This window comes from Odocoileus virginianus, chromosome 13, assembly GCF_023699985.2.
Source record: "Odocoileus virginianus isolate 20LAN1187 ecotype Illinois chromosome 13, Ovbor_1.2, whole genome shotgun sequence".
Taxonomy (NCBI): domain Eukaryota; kingdom Metazoa; phylum Chordata; class Mammalia; order Artiodactyla; family Cervidae; genus Odocoileus; species Odocoileus virginianus.
The window spans coordinates 7866892-7889646 of NC_069686.1; the positions used below are offsets into that span (position 1 = coordinate 7866892).

The 22755-nt window shown below is 35.5% G+C and overlaps 1 protein-coding gene across 3 annotated transcripts in view; it reads right to left on the bottom strand.

Moving 5' to 3' along the window:
- Positions 1-2036: 2036 nt before the first annotated feature.
- NUP35 (nucleoporin 35) overlaps positions 2037-22755 on the bottom strand; it is a 38545-nt gene continuing 17826 nt past the window's right edge. For all 3 annotated transcript variants that reach the window (XM_020883424.2, XM_020883417.2, XM_070475909.1), the window contains 6 exons: positions 22685-22745; positions 9815-9956; positions 7196-7265; positions 6311-6439; positions 4117-4281; positions 2037-3129 (listed from right to left, as the gene is read on the bottom strand). In XM_020883424.2, coding sequence (XP_020739083.2) covers positions 3052-3129; positions 4117-4281; positions 6311-6439; positions 7196-7265; positions 9815-9956; positions 22685-22745 — 645 coding nt within the window. In that variant the 3' untranslated portion in view covers positions 2037-3051. The remainder of the gene's footprint in view (positions 3130-4116; positions 4282-6310; positions 6440-7195; positions 7266-9814; positions 9957-22684; positions 22746-22755) is intronic.

Sequence of the window (22755 nt, forward strand, 5' to 3'; positions counted from 1 at the left end):
AACTAATAAAAATAAATGGAAAAAAAAAAAGAAAAAAAAAAAAAAAAACTAAAGTCATGGCATCCAGTTCCTTCACTTCATGGCAAACAGATGGGGGAAAAGTGGAAGCAGTGACAGCTTTCTCTTCTAGGGCTCCAAAATCACTGTGGATGGTGACTGCAGTCATGAAGTTAGAAGACGCTAGCTTCTTGGAAGGAAAACTATGACAAATCTAGACAGCGTATTAAAAAGCAAAGACACCACTCTATTGACAAAGGTCAGTACAGTCAAAGCTATGATTTTTCCAGCAGTCACATACAGATGTGAGAGTTGGACCATGAAGAAGGCTGACCACCTAAGAATTGATGCTTTCGAATTGCGGTGTGGGTGAAGACTCTGGAGAGTCACTTGGACAGTAAGGGGATCAAACCAGTCAACCCTAAAGGAAATCAACCCTGAATATTAATTGGAAGGCCTGAGGCTGAAGCTCCAACACTTTGGCCACCTGATGCAAACAGCCAACTCACTGGAAAAGACCCTGATGCTGGAAAAGACTAAAGGCAAAAGGAGAAGATGAGATGGTTGGATAGCATCACTGATTCAATGGACATGAACTCAGGCAAACTATGGGATACAGTGAGGGAGAGGAAAGACTGGCGTGCTACAGTCGATGGGGTCGAAAGAAGTTGGACACGACTTAGCGACTAAACAACAATAAAACCACAGTTCATCTGTGAAAACATCCAACAATTCTGCACACACACATACTCAAATATGTCATCTATTTCCTGGCTCTCTTTAAATAAATGATACGATATATACGAAGATAGGTCAGAGACAATACTGGGTAAAAAGAACAAACTCAAACACAGCAAACAAATATTTTGAGTTAGAAAGCAAACTTCATGCTCCACAGAGGTCTAAGAAAATAAAATGCCCTCTCAAAACAAAAATCCACATCCCTTTTACAAAAATGTAACTCAAATACAAATCCAACAGTTTTAATGGGAGAAGTATCCAGTTCTACCTTGAACAACTGAGTTCTGTATGTAATGAAACAGGATATAAAATACAATCCTATTTTAAAAGTTGGAAAAGATTTTTAAAGTTTCAGATAAAAAGTACTTTATAAATGTAATGATAAATAGATTTTCATCTATCCCAGTACACTCTTTAGTATCACTTCATCTCAGAGAACTAAACAAGTCTTCACAGTAGTTCACTGCAATTTAAAAAGGGTATCAAAACCTTCCACACAATGTGTTATTTTAGTTATTCTTTATATAAAGAAAGATGCAGACTACCTAGAGACATGTTCTGTGGTGAAATATTATGTCAATTAAAACTTCCTTTTCACACAAGTGCCAGCTTGAGGAGGTTTTCACTGGTCAAGGAGGATAATTTGAGTAAGACAATGTCTGCAAGCAATTGAAACAGTGAATTAAAAAAAAAAAACCAAAAAACCTTAAAGCCATAAGTACATATGATACAAAAGGATAAAAAAAGTTTGTTTTTTTAACTCAGAACAGCAGTGGAGGTTGCCAGGGCACCAAAAATTACTCTAAAAATTGATAAAGGAAACAAATTAAATATTTATCCTGGCATCCTGGCATGAATGTATTCCATGATAACCAAACAGCCCTAGTGGATGGCCCAAAGTTCTTCTATATGAAAATAATTACAGCTAATAAATGCAACATGAATGAAAGAAAAGCATCATTTTACAAACCTTAATGAAATAACTGATTCATGCAAACTTTTAAAAATGTTATATAAAAAGTTAATGGGGACCTTTCCAATGATAGTGTCTGGCTTTTGCCCAATGACCAACCTCAGGATTATTAAAAGTGGGACAACCAGAACTAAATGTCCCCTGGTTTAACATAAAGTATCCCATACTACCATGAAGTATTCTTCCTCAAAAAAATGAGATCAGAATCTAATTAACCTTCTCTAGATATAACATCTAGGATATGGGACAAATGACAGAATAAGTAAAACAAAAAAACTACTCATCAAATTCTGTCCGAGGGACACTACAGAGGCAACTCACATGGTACTTTCACAAGTCAAGGCTTACTGAACAGTGGAGAAGAGCAGGGAAACTCTGATTTAAACTTCAAGACACTCCAAAGACAAAACCAAACACACTGTGTAGATGTGGTCTCAACAGTGACTCAAACCAACTGTAAAATTGAAACAAATTTTGGAAACAATTGGAAAACGTGTTTACAGGACTAGATTTTAGAACTTAAGAAATTCTTCTTTCAGGTGAGATACTGACATTGTAATTACATATGGAAATATTCTTTCTTTGATATAACCTCAAGTATTTAAAATCACATCTCAGATATACTTTAAACAAAAGAATGAGATTAAACTAGCATGGCAAAATAGTTACACGGTTATGAAAGCTGGATTATAGGCAGATGAAGGTTCATGACATAGTTTCTCTATTTCGGCAAAGACTTCAAACTTTTTGTACTAATTAAGAAATCACTTTCAAAAACTGCTCAATACATATAATTGACAAGTTTATTATCAAGAAACTTCGGTTTTTTAAAAGACTGCATTGGCTTTACAAGACTGAAAGATGATCATCCAGGACAAATATAAACAAGGATAATTAAAATATTAAATACTATCTAAATTAAAAGACCCTAATTCAAATTGTTAATTATACTCTTTGTGTCTTGTTAGAAGCAGCTGTAGTTACCCTTCATGAATTTCACCTCACCAACTTATGAAGACTACAAAGCTTCACTATAAACTCAATTATATAATTTACAGTAATCAATGAGTTTTTGCAGTTAATCATGCACTATCACAGGAAGCCCAAAATCTTTACAGGGATTTGTTTCTTTAAAATGTATCTCAAGCATCTTTTAAAGTGCGAGCTACAAGTATGCTATATTCTTAAAGAAAAAAGCTTCCAAAGGAAGTATGAGACAGCTATACGACACTGTCAAGAGTGGTTATATAACTAACCGAAGAATCCCAGCAGCACCCTGCTAACTCTGCTTTAGTGTGGCAGTCTTCTCCTTTGTACTTGACGTCTCAGCTCTTCCTACACTACCAGCCGAACACGTATTCCATTGCTTTGGATACAAGACTTTCATCTTTTTTTGGTGTTTGTCTGTCAGAAATCACCTATCAAAAAAACACACATACATAAAATTGTATGGTTATGGTTTTAGTGTCAGAGTACATTCTAGAGTTAACAGCTAATTTTAAAGTACCAAACACTAAAATGGATTTGTAGCACTAAATGGCATATTTAAAGATTAAAACACAGGCTTAGTTAGAAGATCTATATGCTTTTAAGAATGGCAGAATTATACTCCTTCGGCAAAGCAAAGTGCATCTGCTGCCCAACTAGTAAAATGAACAAACACTAAAGCTACAGGAGACGAGGACTTTACAATGATGATTAAAAGAAAAAAAAAAACAACTAAAAGGAAAAATTAAGCCAGTTCTAGAATGATCCCCAAATTTTAAGGGGAAGTCCAACTGCTCTACTAAAGTGTCTTATTTGCTGTCTTAGGACTTGTGTCTGTAGCTGGGCAAGTTTAGAACTCCTGGCTAATTAAGCAAGAGACAATTATATACTGAATGAGAGCCATAATATTTCTAGTATTCTTCAATAAACATAATGAACTTTTCCTTTAAGCTTTTTTGAAATGGTAAGTTTTGAAACGGGAGCTGGGCAATGTTTTCTTTTGATCACCAAAACTGCTTGCTTCCAATCTAAGGTTCTTCATTTGTGATACCATCAGATTTAGTTATCAACTAATATAGTTTTAACATTTTCTCATGCCAGAGATGTCCACAAGAAACTTTTTATATATACAAACATAACTTAGAAAAAACTAAAATAATAACTCTCAAAATGTTTTTTAAAATGACGACGATTTTTTTTTGAAAATTCAAGATAAATTTCCACTGGCCAAAATTGTAATTCGTAACATAGAAAATTTAAAAACACAAAGTGTATTGATTTCATCAAGGTAATCAATTTCAATAGGAAATATTTAACGGCATTTAATGGCATACAAATCAACCCAATGAAAAAGTTAAACAAACACACTATACACTGCAGCCTTTAAAGTATGTTCTTTCATCCAATCCTTAAAATACCTGATAGTCACTAGTAGAAGCTTTGTATGCTGTAGCAAGAGGTCTCATGGTAGAAATCCGAGGAGTACTTCCAGGCTGGGTTGGTGTACCTAAGGTTTTGATCGGTGGTGTGAAGGCAAGAGATGGAGATGATAAAGCACACCTGTCACTGTTTTCCATGACGCTCTGGAGAAATAAAGAACTTCTGTTTATTAACATAAAACATCTTATCCACTATTACATCCAAAGAAAACATCATTAAAAGAAGCATACTTTATTTGATCTAATTCACCTTTCACTAATTTTAGACTTGATAAAACAATACCTGCTTCTTAGCTAGCATATGAGACCTAATGCTCAAACAGAAATCTCACTGGAATGACCTCAAATATCTACTATCAACTCTCAAGAGTAAGATTCTCCTAACAAACACAATGGAAAATCAGTAAGAAAGACAAGAGAATTTTAGGGGAAGTTGAGGTGGGTAGGGGATCAAAGTCCAATGCTATTTTATACCCAGTAACCCCAAATTTTCCTCTAGCCTCTATGATGATCTGTTACAGCACAATGTAATAATTACACAACTACTCAGCAATCTAAGATTATGATAACAGGAGCCATGTCTAATTCATGCAATAATATATATATATAAGTACCAAGCACAATGCCTGGTACGTAAAAGTTCACATATATTAAAGAATGATCATGATTTTACAAGCTACAAAGAAAAGTTTACAGTGTACTCTGTTTATTTAAACGTATATAGATATATGTCTGTATGTGTATATATGAGTCACTAAGTCACGTCCAACTCAGTGCAACTCCATGGACTGTAGCCCACACCAAGCTCCTCTGTCCATGGAATTCTCCAGGCAAGAATACAAGAGTGGGTAGCCTTTCCCTTCTCCAGGGGGATCTTCCTGACCCAGAGATCAAACCCAGATCTCTTGCACTGCAGATTCTTTACTATCTGAGCCACCAGGGAAGCCCCATATAAACATATAGTATTATTTAAATATTTTAAAACAGAAATGACTAACAAAAAGCTTCACCTTACAACAGCCAAGACATGGAAGCAACCTAAATGTCCATCGACAGAGGAATGGATAGAGATGTGGCACATATATACAATGGAGTATTACTCAGCCATTAAAAATAATGAAATAATGCCATTTGCAGCAACACAGACAGCCCTTGAGATTGTCATACTAAGTAAGGCACATAGAGAAAGATAAATATCATATGGTATCATATGGTATCCACCTATAAATGAAATTTTAAAAGATACAAATGGACCTAGATAACAGAAAGATACTCACAGACTTAAGAGAATCAACTTATGGTTGTCGGGATAAGGATAGGCAGAAGGGATAGTTACAGGGACATGAACACACTGATATCTCCAAAATGGACAATCAACATGGACGGACCTACTATATAACATAGGGAACTCTGTTCAGTATTATGTAATAATTTAAATGTGGAAAGAATTTGAAAAAGAACAAACACATGTGTATGTATAACTGAATCACTCTGCTGTATACCTGAAGCTATCACAATGTTATTAATCAACTATATTTCAACATGAAACGAACAGTCAGGAACTTCCCTGGTGGCTCAGTGGCTGCACTCTGCACTGACAGTGCACTAAGACTCAGGTTCAATCTCTGGTCAGGGAACTAGATCCCACATGCTGCAACTAAGATTTGGCACAGCCAAATAAATAAACACATTTTTTAGGAAGTTTTAAAATATATATATAAATAAATCTATTTGATACTACATTAAAAAAAAAGCTTCAGTCTTTCTAAAGAAACCCTCAGTTACCATTCATATGGAATATTTCATTCTGAAATAGCACCACTCCTTTAAAGTACTTAAGGAATCTGATGTTGCTTTGTGCAAAAAAGGGAATGGGTTAAAAGTTAAAAGACCTAGAATGTAAGCCTCACTTTAACAACCCTGGGTAAGTTACCTAAGACCTCTTGACCTCTTGACCTGTACAGTGAAGGGATTAGGATATATTATGTCTAGAGTATTGTGACTATATATCTTTGACTTATCATAAAAGAGTGCTATAACATCATCCATCACATTTTTAAAAACTAAGCAACAGCAGCACAGTGAAGCAAAGTGGCACGCCACCAATGTTAGTACTTAGCTCTGTGTTCTTCATATAAATTAAGCTGTTTTCCATACATCAGCAATAACTTACTTTATCTATACATGGTTTTACACCAATCATGATAGATTCTCCAAAAATTCTTCCATCTTTGCTCAAGGCTTTCCGGGCCTGCAATTTAGATTGATAACGAATATGCATCCAATTTCCTGTGTTAGACATCTGCAAAAAATGAAGTTTTTTTCTTAAATTAAAATATAAAGTATATAAAATTCAAATTTTCTATTAGAAAATAGAAACATACAAAATAAATCTGCTTCTAGTTTTTATCTGATGCCCAGTAAAAGCTGTATAGTAGAATTCAACAAAAATTCTATTTAAACAATTTCAGTATCTCTAATTCTTAAATCTCTTATATAAAGAATATGTGGCAAATATTCTCTAAAAGCAAAGTAATTCTCAAAAGATAACTGTTTCTTACAAAAAGGTCTTAACCACACTTGCTATGAAATTTTTTTAAAACTGTATTCATCGATCTGATTTTTTTGTAGGAGTTAAACAAGTCAATCTCTAGCAATAAAAAAAAGATTTGTTATTTATAATTTATTGTGCAAGGTAATTTAAAGAGAAAAAAAAGCTCTCTGAAAAACTAAAGAAACTCTAAGAACTCTAAGTAAGAAATATCCTTTTCGTTTTCATTTACCCCAATAAAACAAGCTCAAATTGGAAAACTTTCATAATCTTTTTTAAGAGACTGTTAACTATTTTTAAAAGGGGGGAAGCCTGAAACTCTTACTTACTTATGTTCCCTATCTCTTTTTATCAAATACTATGCAACTTCCAGCCTGTCAGACTCCAACAGATATATTCTTTGAAAATTTTTAAAAAGAAAGAAAAACTTTTAAGACATTCAGCAGCAAATTCACAGATTAATCTTTCCTCAGCTTAAATCTTGAACTGAAACGAATTAAGACTTACCACATGTTTTAAGATATTCCCATATTGTGCAAATTGTAATAATATATAGGAAGCAGATGCCTGAGGAAACCTGGGGAAAAAAAACTTGCCCAATCAACTTCAATAATGACGAATGTAAATTAACTTACAAGCATTTCAAGATAAACACCCCCCAATTGTCTAGTACATTAATAAGAGACCCTTGATCATTCTGCTTTCCTCTATTATTAGTTAAATCTATTATTTGCCCATCACCCAAAAGCAAATTATGTTAAAATTAGTTCTGACTCAGTCACTTTTTTCCATCTCCAAATTCCCCCCCCCCTTAAATTTCTAAAATTCAAGTCACAGTTCTGCATATAACTTATTTTATGTGGGTATGTGTATGTGCATACATGCTTGTGAGGGGGGTGGAGAAACACTGAGATATACTACTACAGTTATTAAAGAGCAAAGAACTTTATATTATACAGAATCATATCAATATATACTGAGCACTATCTGAAAATACAAAAATGTGTTCCTTAAACAAAAACTCAGAACCAGAATCAATGGTAAACAATCAATTAAAAGATGGCTACCAAAATTTTAAATGGCCTTATTTCCGTATGGAAAATTCTAAGTGATTTTTACTTTCTTCTTCATAAAGCGCTGAATGTCTTGACTATCACAATGAGATATAAGTTTGATAGTTCAAATAATAAAGCTATTTTCAACTTGAAAATCTGGAGTTTCCTTAACCAATAACTTCAGTTATCTGGAGCTTGAGTTAGAAATTTAAAGGAAAAAATGTGAGTCACAAAAATAAATAAGAAACTCCACATATTAAAATCCATGTGACTAAAATACTGCATTCAAGATTGGAAATTTATTTTATGTTATGCAAGTTTGGATATAAGGTTTCTAACTCCAAAGAAAAGAACAAAAAAGTCGGGGTGACTGCACAGCAGTACTAAAAAATACCAAAACCAGAGAGAGAAGTAATGTTTGCACTTGAGGGAGGCACCTGAGAAATTAAACGTAAGAGTCTAGGACCACTCTGAGGAGAAACCGTCCAATATATCCTGTCAAAGAATCACCCTACTCAAGAGGGAGGGGATGTATGTATACTTACGGCTGAATCACCTTGTACGGCAGAGACAAACATAACACTGTTAAGAAACTGTCCTACAATTAAAGTTTTTTTAAAAATCATTACCCTAAAAAAATAAATGTTATTTCATGATGACCCTGAGTCAGAAGGAAAAAGTCGAATCATCAAAGGAAGAACATAGAATGCACTTTAACTGTACTTTTTAGCTGTATTTCCCTATAAATAATCAAAAGATGATATTTTATCCCTTAGAAGGAAATGTTTCCATTCTTGCAATTAAACTCATAAGCAGGGTTACTAAAATATAAAACCAACAGAAAATATATGGGTGGGAAAGGATAAGTCTTAACAATGAAGGACTAACAGAAGTATAATACTTCAATTAATTTATCCAACTACTGAGGAAGCTTAAAAGTGACACCATTACTACTCAACTTGAAAAACAGCCTTGAGTGGACAGATACATTCAAAAACATACCGACAAGCACTTCATGAGAGAACACAAAAATTTACACACAAACACCAAAAAAAAAAAGCAGCAGCAGTCAGCCCAATGGCTGTGGACACAGGGCTGAGGGTGGGCTTTCTGAAGAGCAAGAAAAAGCAACGACCCTGCTTTTTACCTAAACAGAATCAGCAACGACTCTCTCCGGAAGGTGACACAAAAAGCAGGTGGCAGTAACTACCTTACGAGGAGAGAAACTGTAGCTGCTGGGGAAAAGGTAAGAAGGAAAACTTCACTGCGGTCTTACACATCCCTCTGAGCTTAAATGAACTGAATAAAGTACACTAACACCTACCTGTGCATTGTTCTCTCCTTCAAGCTCACGTTTTTGTATTTTTCACCCCAAAACTAAGTATAGTGAGGTCCAGCAACAGCATGACATCACAGTTTCAAATGCATCTAGGACGGCCATGCAGTTTCTATTAATGTTCAATATTCTACAGCTAGTAGGTACCAATCCTGTGGCATAGTATGCATATATATACAAATACAATTCAACTTGTTAGTTCAAAATCGGTAAAGCCCAATATAAGCATAGACACAGTTCCAACAAAGGAAGGGGCTTCCTAAGTCTACTGGGGCAACCCTCTTCCAATATTCAGCAAATATGCTGAAAAGAAAATAACTTAAGAAAAGGCAAACAGAAAAATGATGGAAAAACTATTAAAAAAAAAAAAAGAAAAACTATTAAAAATCAAAAAGTAATATACATGCTGAAATGTCAAGGGCTTCCCTTGTGGCTCAGCTGGTAAAGAATCTGCCTGCAATGCGGGAGACTTGGGTTCGATCCCTGGGTTGGGAAGACCCCCCGGAGAAGAGAAAGAAATGTCAAGAGAAGAGAAGAAGAAATGTCAAGGTGATATATACTGATGTCTGAAACGTACCCTGAAATGTACCAACAATAACAAAAAAGATGAATTTAGGTGAATCTAGGTGGATAAATGAGTGTCTGCTGTGCAACTATTTTAGTTTTTTTAATATATTTGATAATATTCATTAGAAAACGTTGTTGCTTTAAAGGTAAATTATCTAGAAACCTTACCCGAACACAGTCACCCAAGTGTCATCAAGGTGATCTTCAGATGTCAGAGAATCTCCTTGAGTATAAAAAGGATCCAACTGGGCAGGAGATAATGTTGTCTTTCGGGGTTGACCAATGTTTGCTGGACTAAACATACTTTGCCCTATATTAGTATATTTAGTAAGTTAGTTACCAATATAAACATCTTGGTTTATTTTAAATGAAAGCTTTAGTTTTAAATGGAAAAGTATATTAAAAGTTGGCAATTCCATAAATAATTCAAAATATACACTGTAACCAAATCATAATTATATATTACTATACAATTTGAGAGGAAACCATTAAAATTTGAGTGTAACTTATGACTTTGCAAATTTATTTTTTATTACAAATTTCTAAATGTTTTATTAATTTCCAGTTAAACCTACACCAGAAGGATCTCCAGTCAACCTCAAGGACTTCTGTTGACTCATCTTCCAAACCCACCACTTTCATTATGGCACCTCTGCCTTAAATATACTCAATTACTTCTCATTAGACACTACAAAATCCAACTGCCTTGGTCTCCACAATATCAGTTCAGTTCAGTTGCTCAGTCGTGTCCGACTCTTTGCGACCCCATGAACCGTAGCACGCCAGGGCACCCTGTCCATCACCAACTCCCGGAGTCCACCCAAACCTATGTCCATTGAGTCGGTGATGCCATCCAACCATCTCATCCTCTGTCGTCCCCTTCTCCTCCTGCCCTCAATCTTTCCCAGGATCAGGGTCTTTTCAAATGAGTCAGCTCTTCGCATCAGGTGGCCAAAGGATTGGAGTTTCAGCTTCAACATCAGTCCTTCCAATGAACACCCAGGAATGGTCTCCTTTATGATGGACTGGTTGGATCTCTGTGCAGTCCAAGGGACTCTCAAGAGTCTTCTCCAACACCACAGTTCAAAAGCATCAATATACTTCCAACCTTATTTTTCCAGTGTGCCCCTCAACAGTACTACCCTAGTCCCTAAGATGTGAATGCAGTTTTCTCTTATTCAGGTTATTTCTATCTGAAATGTCTGATTCTATTTTTTCTTTTCTTATCCTTCAACAACTACAATTAATGAGTACTTCAAGTCCAACATGTCAAGCTAAATACTTTACATGGTCATTTTATCTCAGAAGCTCTGTCCTACTAAGACTACATATTTCTGAGAAATAGAGACTTTAAATGTACACTAATGATCATTCCAGGTATTAAAGATACAAAAAGTGACCAAGTCAGACCAAAGGGAGAAAAAAAATCTCTAACAGAGCTTAAATTCTCATGGAAGACAGAGAAGCAAATACCCAGTATGTTAGAAAACAAAATCCTGTAAGAAAAAAAATCATAATGCAGAGAAGAGTGATAAGGAATACATATGCAGATAGGAGTTAATATCCAAAACACATAAGGAACTCATACAACTCAACAGCAAAAAACAAACAAAATAAAACCAATCCAATGTAAAAAAAAAAAAGGAAAGAGGAACTCAATCAACATTTTCCCAAAGACACACAAATGTCCACAGGTACAAAGAAAGGTGCTCAATATCACTAATCATTAGGAAAATGAAAATCAAAACCAGAATGAGATATCTCATGGTTACTCATCAATGGCTATCATTTAAAAAAAAAAAAAACAAACAAGAGATAAGGGTTGGTAAGGATTTGGAGAAAAGGGAATCCTTATACACTGCTGGTGGGAATGTAAGTTAGTACACACGCTATGAAAAACAGTATAGAGGGTACTCAAAAAAATTAAAAATAGAGCTACATATGATCCAGCAATCCCACTTCTGAGCATATAGCCCAAGAAAATGAAAACAGGATCTCAGATATCTACACTCACATGTTCACTGAGGCACTATTCACAACAGCCAAGATATGGATACAGTAAATAGATGGATAAAGAAGATGTGCTACGTAAGTCCAATGAAATGTCATTCAGCCATTTAAAAGAACGAAGTCCTGCCATTTGTGACAATATGGATGGACCTTGAGTGCATGACATTCAAGATGGTAAGTGAAAGAAGTCAGACCAATACTGTATCACCTCATTTATATGTGGAGTGTAAAAAAGCAGAACTCACAGCAGTGATTACCAGGGACTTGGGGATAGGGGACACGGGGAGTTGTTCTGGTCAAAAGGTACAGTTGAATAAGCTCCGGGGATTTAAGTACAGCATGCTGATTATCACTAATAATACCAGATTACATACCTAAAAGCTGCTAAGAGAGTAGAGTTTTATCACCACAAAAAAAAAAAAAAAAAGAAAAGAAATGGTAATTAAGTAATGATGAAAGGTGTCAGCTAACACTAGGATCATTTTGTAATATATCAGTGTAGCAAATCAGCACATAGTATACAATTTAAACTTGACTGTCAATTATAGCTCAATAACTCTGTAATGTTAGTTTCCCTCTATTATATTATATCCATAAATTAACCTGTAACAGTAGACTTATACGTTACTTCAAGAATCAAATGGAACATCAGACAGGTAGGAACTCACACAAGTTAACTATTTTAACAAGATAGAACTTCAATACTATGAATGACGCACTTGGTACAATTATTATTTTGCATCAACAGCACAAATATATTCAGAGTCAAATCTAAATTAAAGACTTCCAAGAATGATCTCCATTCTCTTGCCTCCAAGCAGTATCAAACCAAAACTAGAGCCTCAACAGAATTAAAAGTCAAAGGCATCAATAAAGTAAAAACTGCAATGTAACAATGTGATTCTAACTAAAGAGGAAAAATATGATCACTTACAAATTTCAAAGTTCTTAATTCTTTATGCCACACAACTTGAATTCCCTTACATCATCTGGACTCAAGTTTAGAAATCAGAATTAATCTAATTTAACACATTATATAGCCTTTCCTTAAGAAAATAAATAAATAAATTCAGATCACCTCAGATCTGTTAGGCTAATTAAGAAATCTATTTAATTCAGAACACTATCCTAGCCCCTACTAGAAAATAAGAGAAGATGCTCAAAACTGATTTTTTTATGTTCAGTCATCAAGAAATCGGGCTAAAAACGATTTAGCAACCAGAATCTTGACAAACAAATATTTAAATATTTTTACAACAGTAATCAAGCAAAAGAAAGTATGGAACAGTTATTAACTCTAGAGAAAACAAAAGGATACCCAAGAAGGACATGGAATTCTAGTATATTACATGGTTCAGTCTATAGATGCACCTAATTTTAAAATTAAATTCATGCTCAAGAGCGACAATACAAAGTAAATAACTTAAAGAATGTTAAACTGCACAGGATGCTAGAATACATTTGGCCACTTTTCTTTTCCCTAGCAATTATTCTTCATCATCACAGAGGCATTTAATAGGTATAAAATATTTCTAAAATAAGCCTGATTTAAAATGTAACACCTTACTTTAATAAGTGAGCTAATCAACTTACCAACTTTCCTGCTAGGAAATACAGAGAAGCACACAAAAGATAACCTTAAGTAAGTTTAGTTCTTACTACAAAGACATGCCTTTAACACAATAAAAGAGATGGTAAAAAGGCATTTTAGTATAAAATCTAAAGCCAATTCAAAAATTTTATGTCCTGTATTACCATTAAGAAGGTACAATTTAGCTTTGCTATTTCATGTAATAACCTTCAAGGAAGAAATTAAATGAAGGCTCAAAATAAGACAACCATTATGACCTTTAAAAATAAAAACAAATCAAAATTAAATCTCAAATAAATAAGCAATCTAATTTTTGCCCCATCAACTACTCTGAAAAACATGACTTATACTAATCTAAAACTATTTACATAACTTTAGTGTAATTGCCCCCCCACCTTGTTAATGTTTCATTGGTCCAGTAATTTTACTTCCTTTCAATCAGACTTCTGGTACCTGCAAGCAATGCTTTGTAAAATGAAAAAGTGTGCCTATCAAACCACATCAAATTGTGTCTCCCTTGGTAAACCATTACTCAAACAGTCTTAAGATCAGACTGGAAGTGGAGGGCAAAAGAACTTATTACGTTTTATGAAAATGTCTTCAATTAAAGACCAGATTCAATTATTTCAAAATAGACCACTAACCTAAATGAAAATAAGAGACAGAAGGAGTGGGAAATTTTAAATAGATACATGGCATATGAAACTTGGGAGAAAAAGAGGTTCCTGGCAGTGCTGTTACCTTCTTATCATGAAACAACGTATAAAAAAGAATTTGGTCTCAGTCCAAAGAGATGTTTGGCCTTTTCAGGTTCCTGGGAGATAACCCCTACACCCTAGGAATTTCCCCAGCCAGGAGAGTTTTTGTTATTTGTGGCAGGCCTCTCAACCTCAAGTGAACCTAACAAGGTGACTCCTAGTGAAGTAGGTCATGCCTAATGACCACCCATAAAGACCATTCATGTTATTAAAAAAGGTCACCTCTGGGCAGAAGGGATGGAGACTGAGTTTGGCCACTTGATCAATGATGCAATCATTTTTATGTAATAAAACTCCAATGGGAACTCAAGGCATGGAGGCTCCGTGAGCTTCCCTACTTGCCAATACTCTGAGCACAGTGCCATATGTCGATGCCAAAAGGATAACATGTCACAGTTCTTGTTTGGAACAGTCCCAGACTTCAGCCTACGTATCTCTTTCTTTAGAAGGTTCTAATCTGTATCTTTTCTACAATAAAACTAACTGTAAGCATTGCACTTTCAGTGGATCCTCAATCTGTCTGGTGAATTATCAGACCTGAGAGTGGGCTTGGGAAAGCCTGAATTTGCAGCCAGCAAGTCTGAAATGAAAGTGGCCCTGGGGACCCTTAAACTTACAGTCGGCACCTGAAGATAGAGCAGTCTTGCAGGGACTGTATGCTCAGACTTGCAGTTTGACAAACGCATCATACCCGAATGAATGTAACAATATCCAAAACAGTACAATGAACTGAACACCAGTGTTCATCTCCAGCCCGTGTCAGGTGACTAATGACAATCATTTTGGAAAGTCCAAGGTTTTGGAGACCAAAGAAGGTGTGAGACAAGCCCCTGGTTGAAATCAAGGAAAACCAGTTTGAGAGAGGATATGATAAGGGGTGAAAAGGCAAGCCCCTTCCCATCCTGTGCAGCTACCCCACCCCCGTTTGAGAGAGGATATAGTAAGGGATGGAAAGGCAAGCCCCTCCCCATCCTGTGCAGCTACTCCACCCCCGAAAAACCAAGGTGTCCCCTTGGAAAAGAAACGCCAATAGCTCAGGACTCATCGGGTCCCAGTCACAGAGGAGAATAACTATGTAAGAGTGAAAATCTGCATACTGAAAAGAAGACTTTTCCCGTTCTACATTCAGAACAGCAGCTCAGACATTAATACTGAATATTAAAGAACTTTTCTTTGGGAAATTTAAGAGAAAGGACCTATATATGCTGAAATCAGAGATTTTTCCAACAAAAATTTGTCTAACTGTCTAATGCTCGTACAGCAAAGCCCAAAAAGAATCAGAATAACCTCTCTCCACTAACTTCCCCTTTCCTACCATTGTCAACACACACACACACACACACATAGACTCCAAGTAGCTATTTAGTGCTTCATTATATATATATGCCTTCATTAAGAAAAGACATAAGAGATTAAAGAGACAGAGACAGAGAGAGGGGGGGAAAAAGATCTAGAAGGAAACAGATGGTATGAACAGGAATAAAAGTTCACTGGTAAGTCATTTTAACCATGAAACAAGACAGGATGCTACATTTTAAATACTTTAAGAGAACAGCAGCAAAAAAGATCATTGAATATTAAAATATCAAAATAAATTATTAGATGCACTGGAAATTGATATTATGGACATCTTTCAGAAAGTAGAATACAGATATAAAAGATACTCTAACACAGAAAAAGTAGAAATTTAGAAATCTCTGCAGCACTCACAAACAGAATAAATTCGAGAGAGAAAGAGAACACAGAAAACAGGGGGAAAGCTATTATCAAATACAAGGAAACTTGCCAAAACCGAGGGTAAGTGTCTTGCTTTAAAGGATCCATCAATTCCCCAGAAAAACAAAGTTCCAGAGCAAGGCAGATTTGTGGAAATGAAAACACTAACCCTACAGGGATCTTAAATTTTTTGAAACCAAGCCCCTACAGCAACTTAGGAACCATCACTGCGTATGACTTCTGCAGAACATTGGAAGCCAGAAGACAAAGGAATGATGCCCCCAAATTTCCAATCTAGAACTTTATACGTGGCCAAACAAGCAACCCACTATAAGGAAGATAAAAAGCATTTCAAACTCAAGGTCTTAAATTTTATCTCCCATGTAAGTTTTCCTAGAAAGGTACTCAAATATGACCTTCACCAAAATGAGAAAATAAACTAAGCAAACATGTTAACTAGGAAAAACAGATCAACTCTAGAAACTTGCTAAGGCAAATCCTGAGGTAAGAGCTATACATCGTGCTGATATAGGAAACAGCCAGAAGAGAAGCTGAGAATGAGAAGTTCTCAGTTTAAAACAAAACAAACAAAAATGAAACTATGAGCACTTTTAAAGAGACATAGCAGCAGAACATTTGCTTAAAGGAAGCAAATGGCACATAGAAAATTAGGCAAATGGAAAAAAGAAACAATTATTAACTAAAGAAAAATTAAAATTTTACAGGAAGAATAAATTATAATATACTACTTGATGAAACACTAAACAGAGCTTACATAATCATAGTAATATAAAACATTGACAAAGGAATAAAGTTTGATATATTTCAATTCTATTCAGATAATGCAGGGGACATAAGATAATTTTCTTCAATTACTTTAAGATATAGCAATTTTAAAAATGAAAATCAAGAATTAGCAATATAATTACATAGAGCTGACTAAGAAATGGCCCTCCAAGATGGCTACATCCTAATCCCCCAAACCTGTGAATGTTACTTTACACAGCAAAAGAGATTATGCATTTATGATTAAGGATCCTGAGGGAAAAAAAAAAAATAAGGATCCTGAGATGGGAAGACTAGAGGATTATTCAGGTGGACCCCCCAATAAATCCACTAGTGTCCTCACAAGAGATGTGATGTGATGATGGAAAGAGATTGGGGTGATACAGTACATTTTTAAGTTGAAAGAAGGGACCATAATAGGGCCTCTAGAAGGTAACCAGTCTTACCAACACCTTGACTGATGCTCGATGAAACTGATTTTGGACTTCTGACTTCTAGAACTATAAGAAAATAAATCCCAGCTATTTTAAATCACTGAACTTGTGGTAATATGTCATAGTGACAACAGAATGCTAACACAGCAACTCATTCAGGTAAGGGAAGCTAAATTCCAAAAGGAATAGCTCTAAGGTCTGGACTGGCTAGTTCTGGAGGAATAAAGCTAAAGACTGCAGCATTTCATTATGGTACTGCATTTAAGTATTATGTGCTATTTTTAAACAATTTGGAATTATTATTTTGACTAAAACATTACATATTATCCCACTAAAATTAGAGACCAATCAATGGTACTATGGCTAGTCTGGCATGAAACTAAATAAATTTTGGTGATTAATTTTTAAAAGTTAATGCCACAGGCAGAAAAATGGTCCCCCAAAGATGTCTATGTCCTAATATCCAGGAGTTGTGAATATGTTACATTACATGGTAAAGAGAAATTAAGGATGCTATGGAATTAAGACTGCTCATCATCTCATCTTACACAAGAAGATTATGCTGGACTAATAGTGAACCCAACAGAATCACAAAGGCCCTTAAATGGCGAGGGGAAACAAATGATGTTAAATAAAGGCTCAACTAACCATGGCAGGCTTTGAAGTCGATAAGAATGCATGAGCCAAGAAATATGGGCAGTTCTAAAAGCTGGAAAAGAGGAGAAGAAAACAAGATTCTCCCCTAGAACCTCCACAAAAGAATGGAGTCCTACTAACACTCTGATTTTAGCCCACTGAGACCCATTCCAGACTTCTGACTTCCAGAATTTTAAAATAATAAATGAGTTGTTTGAAACCACTGTAATCTGTGATAATCTGTGTCAGCAGCAATAAGAAACTAATATAATCTAGATTAAGGCTAATGTTTACTCAATATATTAAAGAAAAACTATGCCACACCAAGTTGGACACAAATATTCCAATCATCATTTGGTGTTGGGATGTCATTGCCTCAAAACACTATATACATATAGGAGTTTCCTCTGTCTGCTCTAACAAACTACTACAAACTGAGTGGCTTAAAACAGCAGAAATTTATTCTCCCACAGTTCTGGAAACCAGAAGTCTAAGAACAAGTTTTCAGCAGAGTCTAACACCTGCTGAAGGCCAGCAATCAAAGAATTCCTTGCTTGCTGGCTCCTGTAGCTTCCAGAGACCCTGGTGACTTTTAGTGTTTATTGATCTATGGCTACAACACTTCAATGTTTCCCTCACTTCATATCACCTTCTCCTCTGTATATATTTACTGTCTGTGCCAAATTTCTCTGTGCCTCTAGGAACACTTGTGATTAAATTTAGGGCACACTTGCATCCAGGTAATTACCAGGATTATCTTGCCTTCTTTTCCTCTCTCCTTAACTGTCCACTCTCCTTGAGAGACACCCCTCTCAAGATCCTTCACTTAATATGCTTTGGCCATGAAAAGCCATACTCAGGGTTCCAGGAGTTACAATGTGAACAAGTCATTTTGGGGGCCACCATTCAACTCACTACAACTTACATCCATCAATCCACTCAGTCAAGCAATATTTACTGACATCCCTTTATACCCAGCTCTGTGACAGGTAAACAATGAAGATATATAGAAGGAATCTCTGTCCTAAAGATCATAACCCAGTAGTGGGGAAACATAAAAGCCTAGCAGAGAGAGTTCCATAGGCGCACATACAAGGAACAGCTAACCCAGATCAGAAAAAGAAGTGTCAGGGAAAAGTTACTCACAGAAAAACCAGTCCTTTATCTGCTCTTCTGGGAACACTATTAGAATTATGAGTTCCTGGCATCAACAAAAGCAGCCAGAAATGGCTATAATCTAAACATCAATACTTAACCTGTTAACAATATGCTAACACAAATAAGGATTCTAGCTCAGTACATGCAAATGCTATACTATTTCCGAGAGATGACAAGTAAATGAAAGAACTTCTCAAGAAAAAAAAAAAAAAACCTAATTAAAAATAGGATGAAAAATAGAGGAATACTTAAATAGCAGCAGAAGAAAACTGATCAGTGAGGATGGGGAAAGATAGGGCAAACATTCAGTATTCTTTACCAGAGGCAATAATGGTTAAAAAGTTTCTGAAATTCTTTAATCTCGACTACCTACTTTGTTAAATGACCAACATTTTCCTGTACCAGAAATAAGATTTTAAGAGAGATTTTTAACCTCAGTTACAGAATTAAAAACTAATCAAAATCTCCTTATTGGATACAAGTTCAGTTCAGTTCAGTCGTCGCTCAGTCATGTCTGACTCTTTGCGACCTCTTGGACTACAGCATGCTAAAGCGTCCCTGTCCATCACCAACTCTCAAAGCTTGCTCAAACTCATGGATACAAAGACCTCAGCATAAAACAGCAATTCATACCATTAAGTCCTATGATGTCTCTTTATAAAAGCTGTCAACCTCCGAAAGTTAAAATTTACAGAAGTTTTCGTTTATTTAACATTAAATGTTAAGACTTTAAAAAATGAAAAGTCTACACATTCTCCTTCAATTTTTTTCAACTCTTTTTTCAATTTCCTGTTTAGTATCGACCATGCATCATAGTCCTCATGCCAACAACATGTTTTCAAAAGTATTCTTTTTCACTTATGTCCCATTAAGACTTTCTATACATAAATTCTTTAAACTCAAAGGAGAAGCAGCAGTGGCTCCCAGTGGCCAATTTTATGACAGGGATATTTTCCTATCACAGTTTTTGTATTTTCACATATGGTTTCTAAAGTTGCAAGAACTTCATAGAAGTTACAGTATTAGAAAAAATAGATTAACAAAAGGAAGTTTAATTAGCTTTAACCCTGTACTTTTCTACTTGACAGCAATAAGAATATTATAATGTATGCTTTTTAGACAACTAAGAAATGCTTTAAAACATATAACACATTACTTAAATTACATGCTTTTGCATTTCCAGTATCTCTGGAGTCACTTACTGACTCACCCAAACAGTCACTATTATAGCAGTCAAGTAGCAAGGCATTATCACACAACAAAGCATGTCACCTACCTATTTGTTTGATCAGATTAAGATGGCTAAAACCTGAACTAAATCCCCTAGAACATTTCACCTCAAGTAAGTAACTGAAACAGAAGTGACATCCTAGATTTTTCACCATGATATGTGGTAGACAGAAATCTAAAGACATCACCCCAAAGTTTCTGTCCCTGGGTTTGATTGATTGGTAATTCAACCAAACTCTAATCCAAGTATTGCTGTGAAGGGATTTTACAGATGGAATTAGGTTACTTATCAGTTGATCTTAAAATAAAGAACTACCCTGGACTACTGCAGTGAGCCAAGGAATCAAATGATCCCTTAACAGCAGCGGACGGCAGAAAAGTCAAATCAGAACTATAAGAGAACAGAGAGGTCAGAGAGACTCAAAGCATATGAAAAGACTTGATCTGCCACTGCTGCTTGTGAAGACAGAAAGAAAACCAGAAGCCAAAGAATGAGGGCAGCCTGTAGACACTGAAAACAACCTATGGCGACAGCCAGTAAAGCAACAAGAGACCTCAGTCCTACAACTGAATGCAACTGAATTTGGCCAATGACCTGGATGCAGATTCATGCCGTTTCCAGAAAAGAAGAGAGCCCTGCTAACATCTGAGCTATAAAGTACCAAGCTCTGCCCAAGACATCTGACCACAGAACCTATGAGATAATAAATGTGTGTTGTTTTAAGCCATTAAGTTTGTGATAATTTGTTACAGCAAAAATTTTTTTAAAATACTGATTTTGGTACCAAGTAGAATGCTGCTATAATACCTGTAAGTGTGGGCATACTGTTAGAATAGGGCAGTGGGTAGAGGCTGGAAGAAATTTGAGGAACATGATAGAAACAGCACTGAACAAACCAGTAGCAGAAATCTATACTTTAAAGAACATTGCCAGTGATGGCTCACACACTGCTTGAAGAAATCAAGATCTGGAGGATAAAAAGATCTGTTTGGCATTGGGTATTATTTTTGTCACCCATTTTGCCTTTAAACAGGAGTGTTTAGCACAGTTCGTTTATATAATTGTCTATTCATTTAAATCTACTGTCTTGCTATTGCTTCTCTCATTTCATCTGCTTTTGTTGTCACTTCTCTTTTCCTCCTTTCCTGTCCTGTTTTATGTCTAAGCCACCATCATCTCTCACCTGGGTTAAGGTAGTAGCCAACTATCTGATCTCCTTGCTTCCACCCTGCCCCTTACTCCAAAGTCTATTCACATCACAGGGGCAATCTCATCCTATTTTTTTCTACCTTTTTTGGGTAAAGACCAAGTGCTCTTAATACAATAACCCCCATTCCCTCTCTGGCCTCATCTCCTATTATTCACCCCTTCCCTCACTCCATTTCACACTAACTTTTTTACATGTTAGTCCAACTTCTTCAAACACTCCAGACACAATCCCACCTCAGTGCCTCTGTACTTGCTTCTTCCTCTGTTTAGAAAGCTTTCCCTCAACATTTTTGAGCAAATGTTAGTTTTCCATAACTATCTGTGGTAAGCAGAATAAACGCCCTCCCACCCCAGATATCTGTGTCCTTAACCCTGAAACCTAGGAATCTCACATTATATGGTAAAGGAGAATTAAGACTGCAGATGTTAATATTACTAATCAGATGACAATAAGGAGATTATCCTGACTATCCAGAAGGGCTGGAAGCATTCACCATGGTCCTTAAAAGAGAAAAAGCAAGACTTGACATGAAGCAGAATGATCAGAAAGATACAATGCTGCTGGTTTTAAAGATGGAGGAAGAGGACCAGAAAGAAATGCGGACAGCCTCTAGAAGATGGAAAAGGCAGAAAACGGATTCTTCCCCAGAGCCTCCATAAATTAACATGGACTACCAAGGCCTTGATTTTAGCCCATTGAGACCCATTTCAGATTTCTCACCTCCAGAACTGTAAAAATAACACATTGAATTGTTTAAATCACTTTTAAGTTTATGGTAGTATGTTATGGCAGCAAAAGAAAACTAATACACTTACCTTAGTTATATAAGCCCTTATTTCCTACTTCCCTTTGCTGCTTAATTTTCCTCCACAAAATATATTACCTTCTAACAAATTATTTACTTTACTTATAAATGTAAATTTCATAAGAAAATGTAAGCTCCATAAAGGCAAAGATTATCTATTTTTTCCAGTTTCCCAGGGCCTGGTACATGGTTATGCCAAGTATTTGCTGAATGAACATTTGATAGATTATAAATACACAAATATGTTGGAAAAGCTGTGCTTATGATGATGCTAACAGTGACAGAAATACCATTAATCTTAAAGAAAAACGAGATATAATCAATGGCTGTTTGTAGTCAATGACATTCAGATTTATATCTATGCATTAATATCTCTCAAAACATCTTTATTATTCAGTCTCTGCATTCCTCTTCTTCTCAATTGCAACTTTTTTTAAAAATTACAGTTATAACAATTCAGGAGACACAAATATATAATTTTTTAAATTCTTAATGCTTTTCAGTAGAATATCATAACCTTATCTGTAAGTTCAGAAAAGAACCAATATAAAAATATTTCCTTCCTAAAGAAAGTTACTGACATTCGAGAAAGTCTCCAAGTTTGAAAAATAAAAGACAAAATTTTGGCAATTACCAACAAAGGTCTTACTGACTTCATTCAAAGAGTAAAAACCTGTCACTGGTATTGAAAGGCATTGCTTACCTGTTCCAGGAGTAGTTGTTACAACTCCAGCAAGAGGACTCTGCATTACTGAAATGTTTGCCTATGCAAAA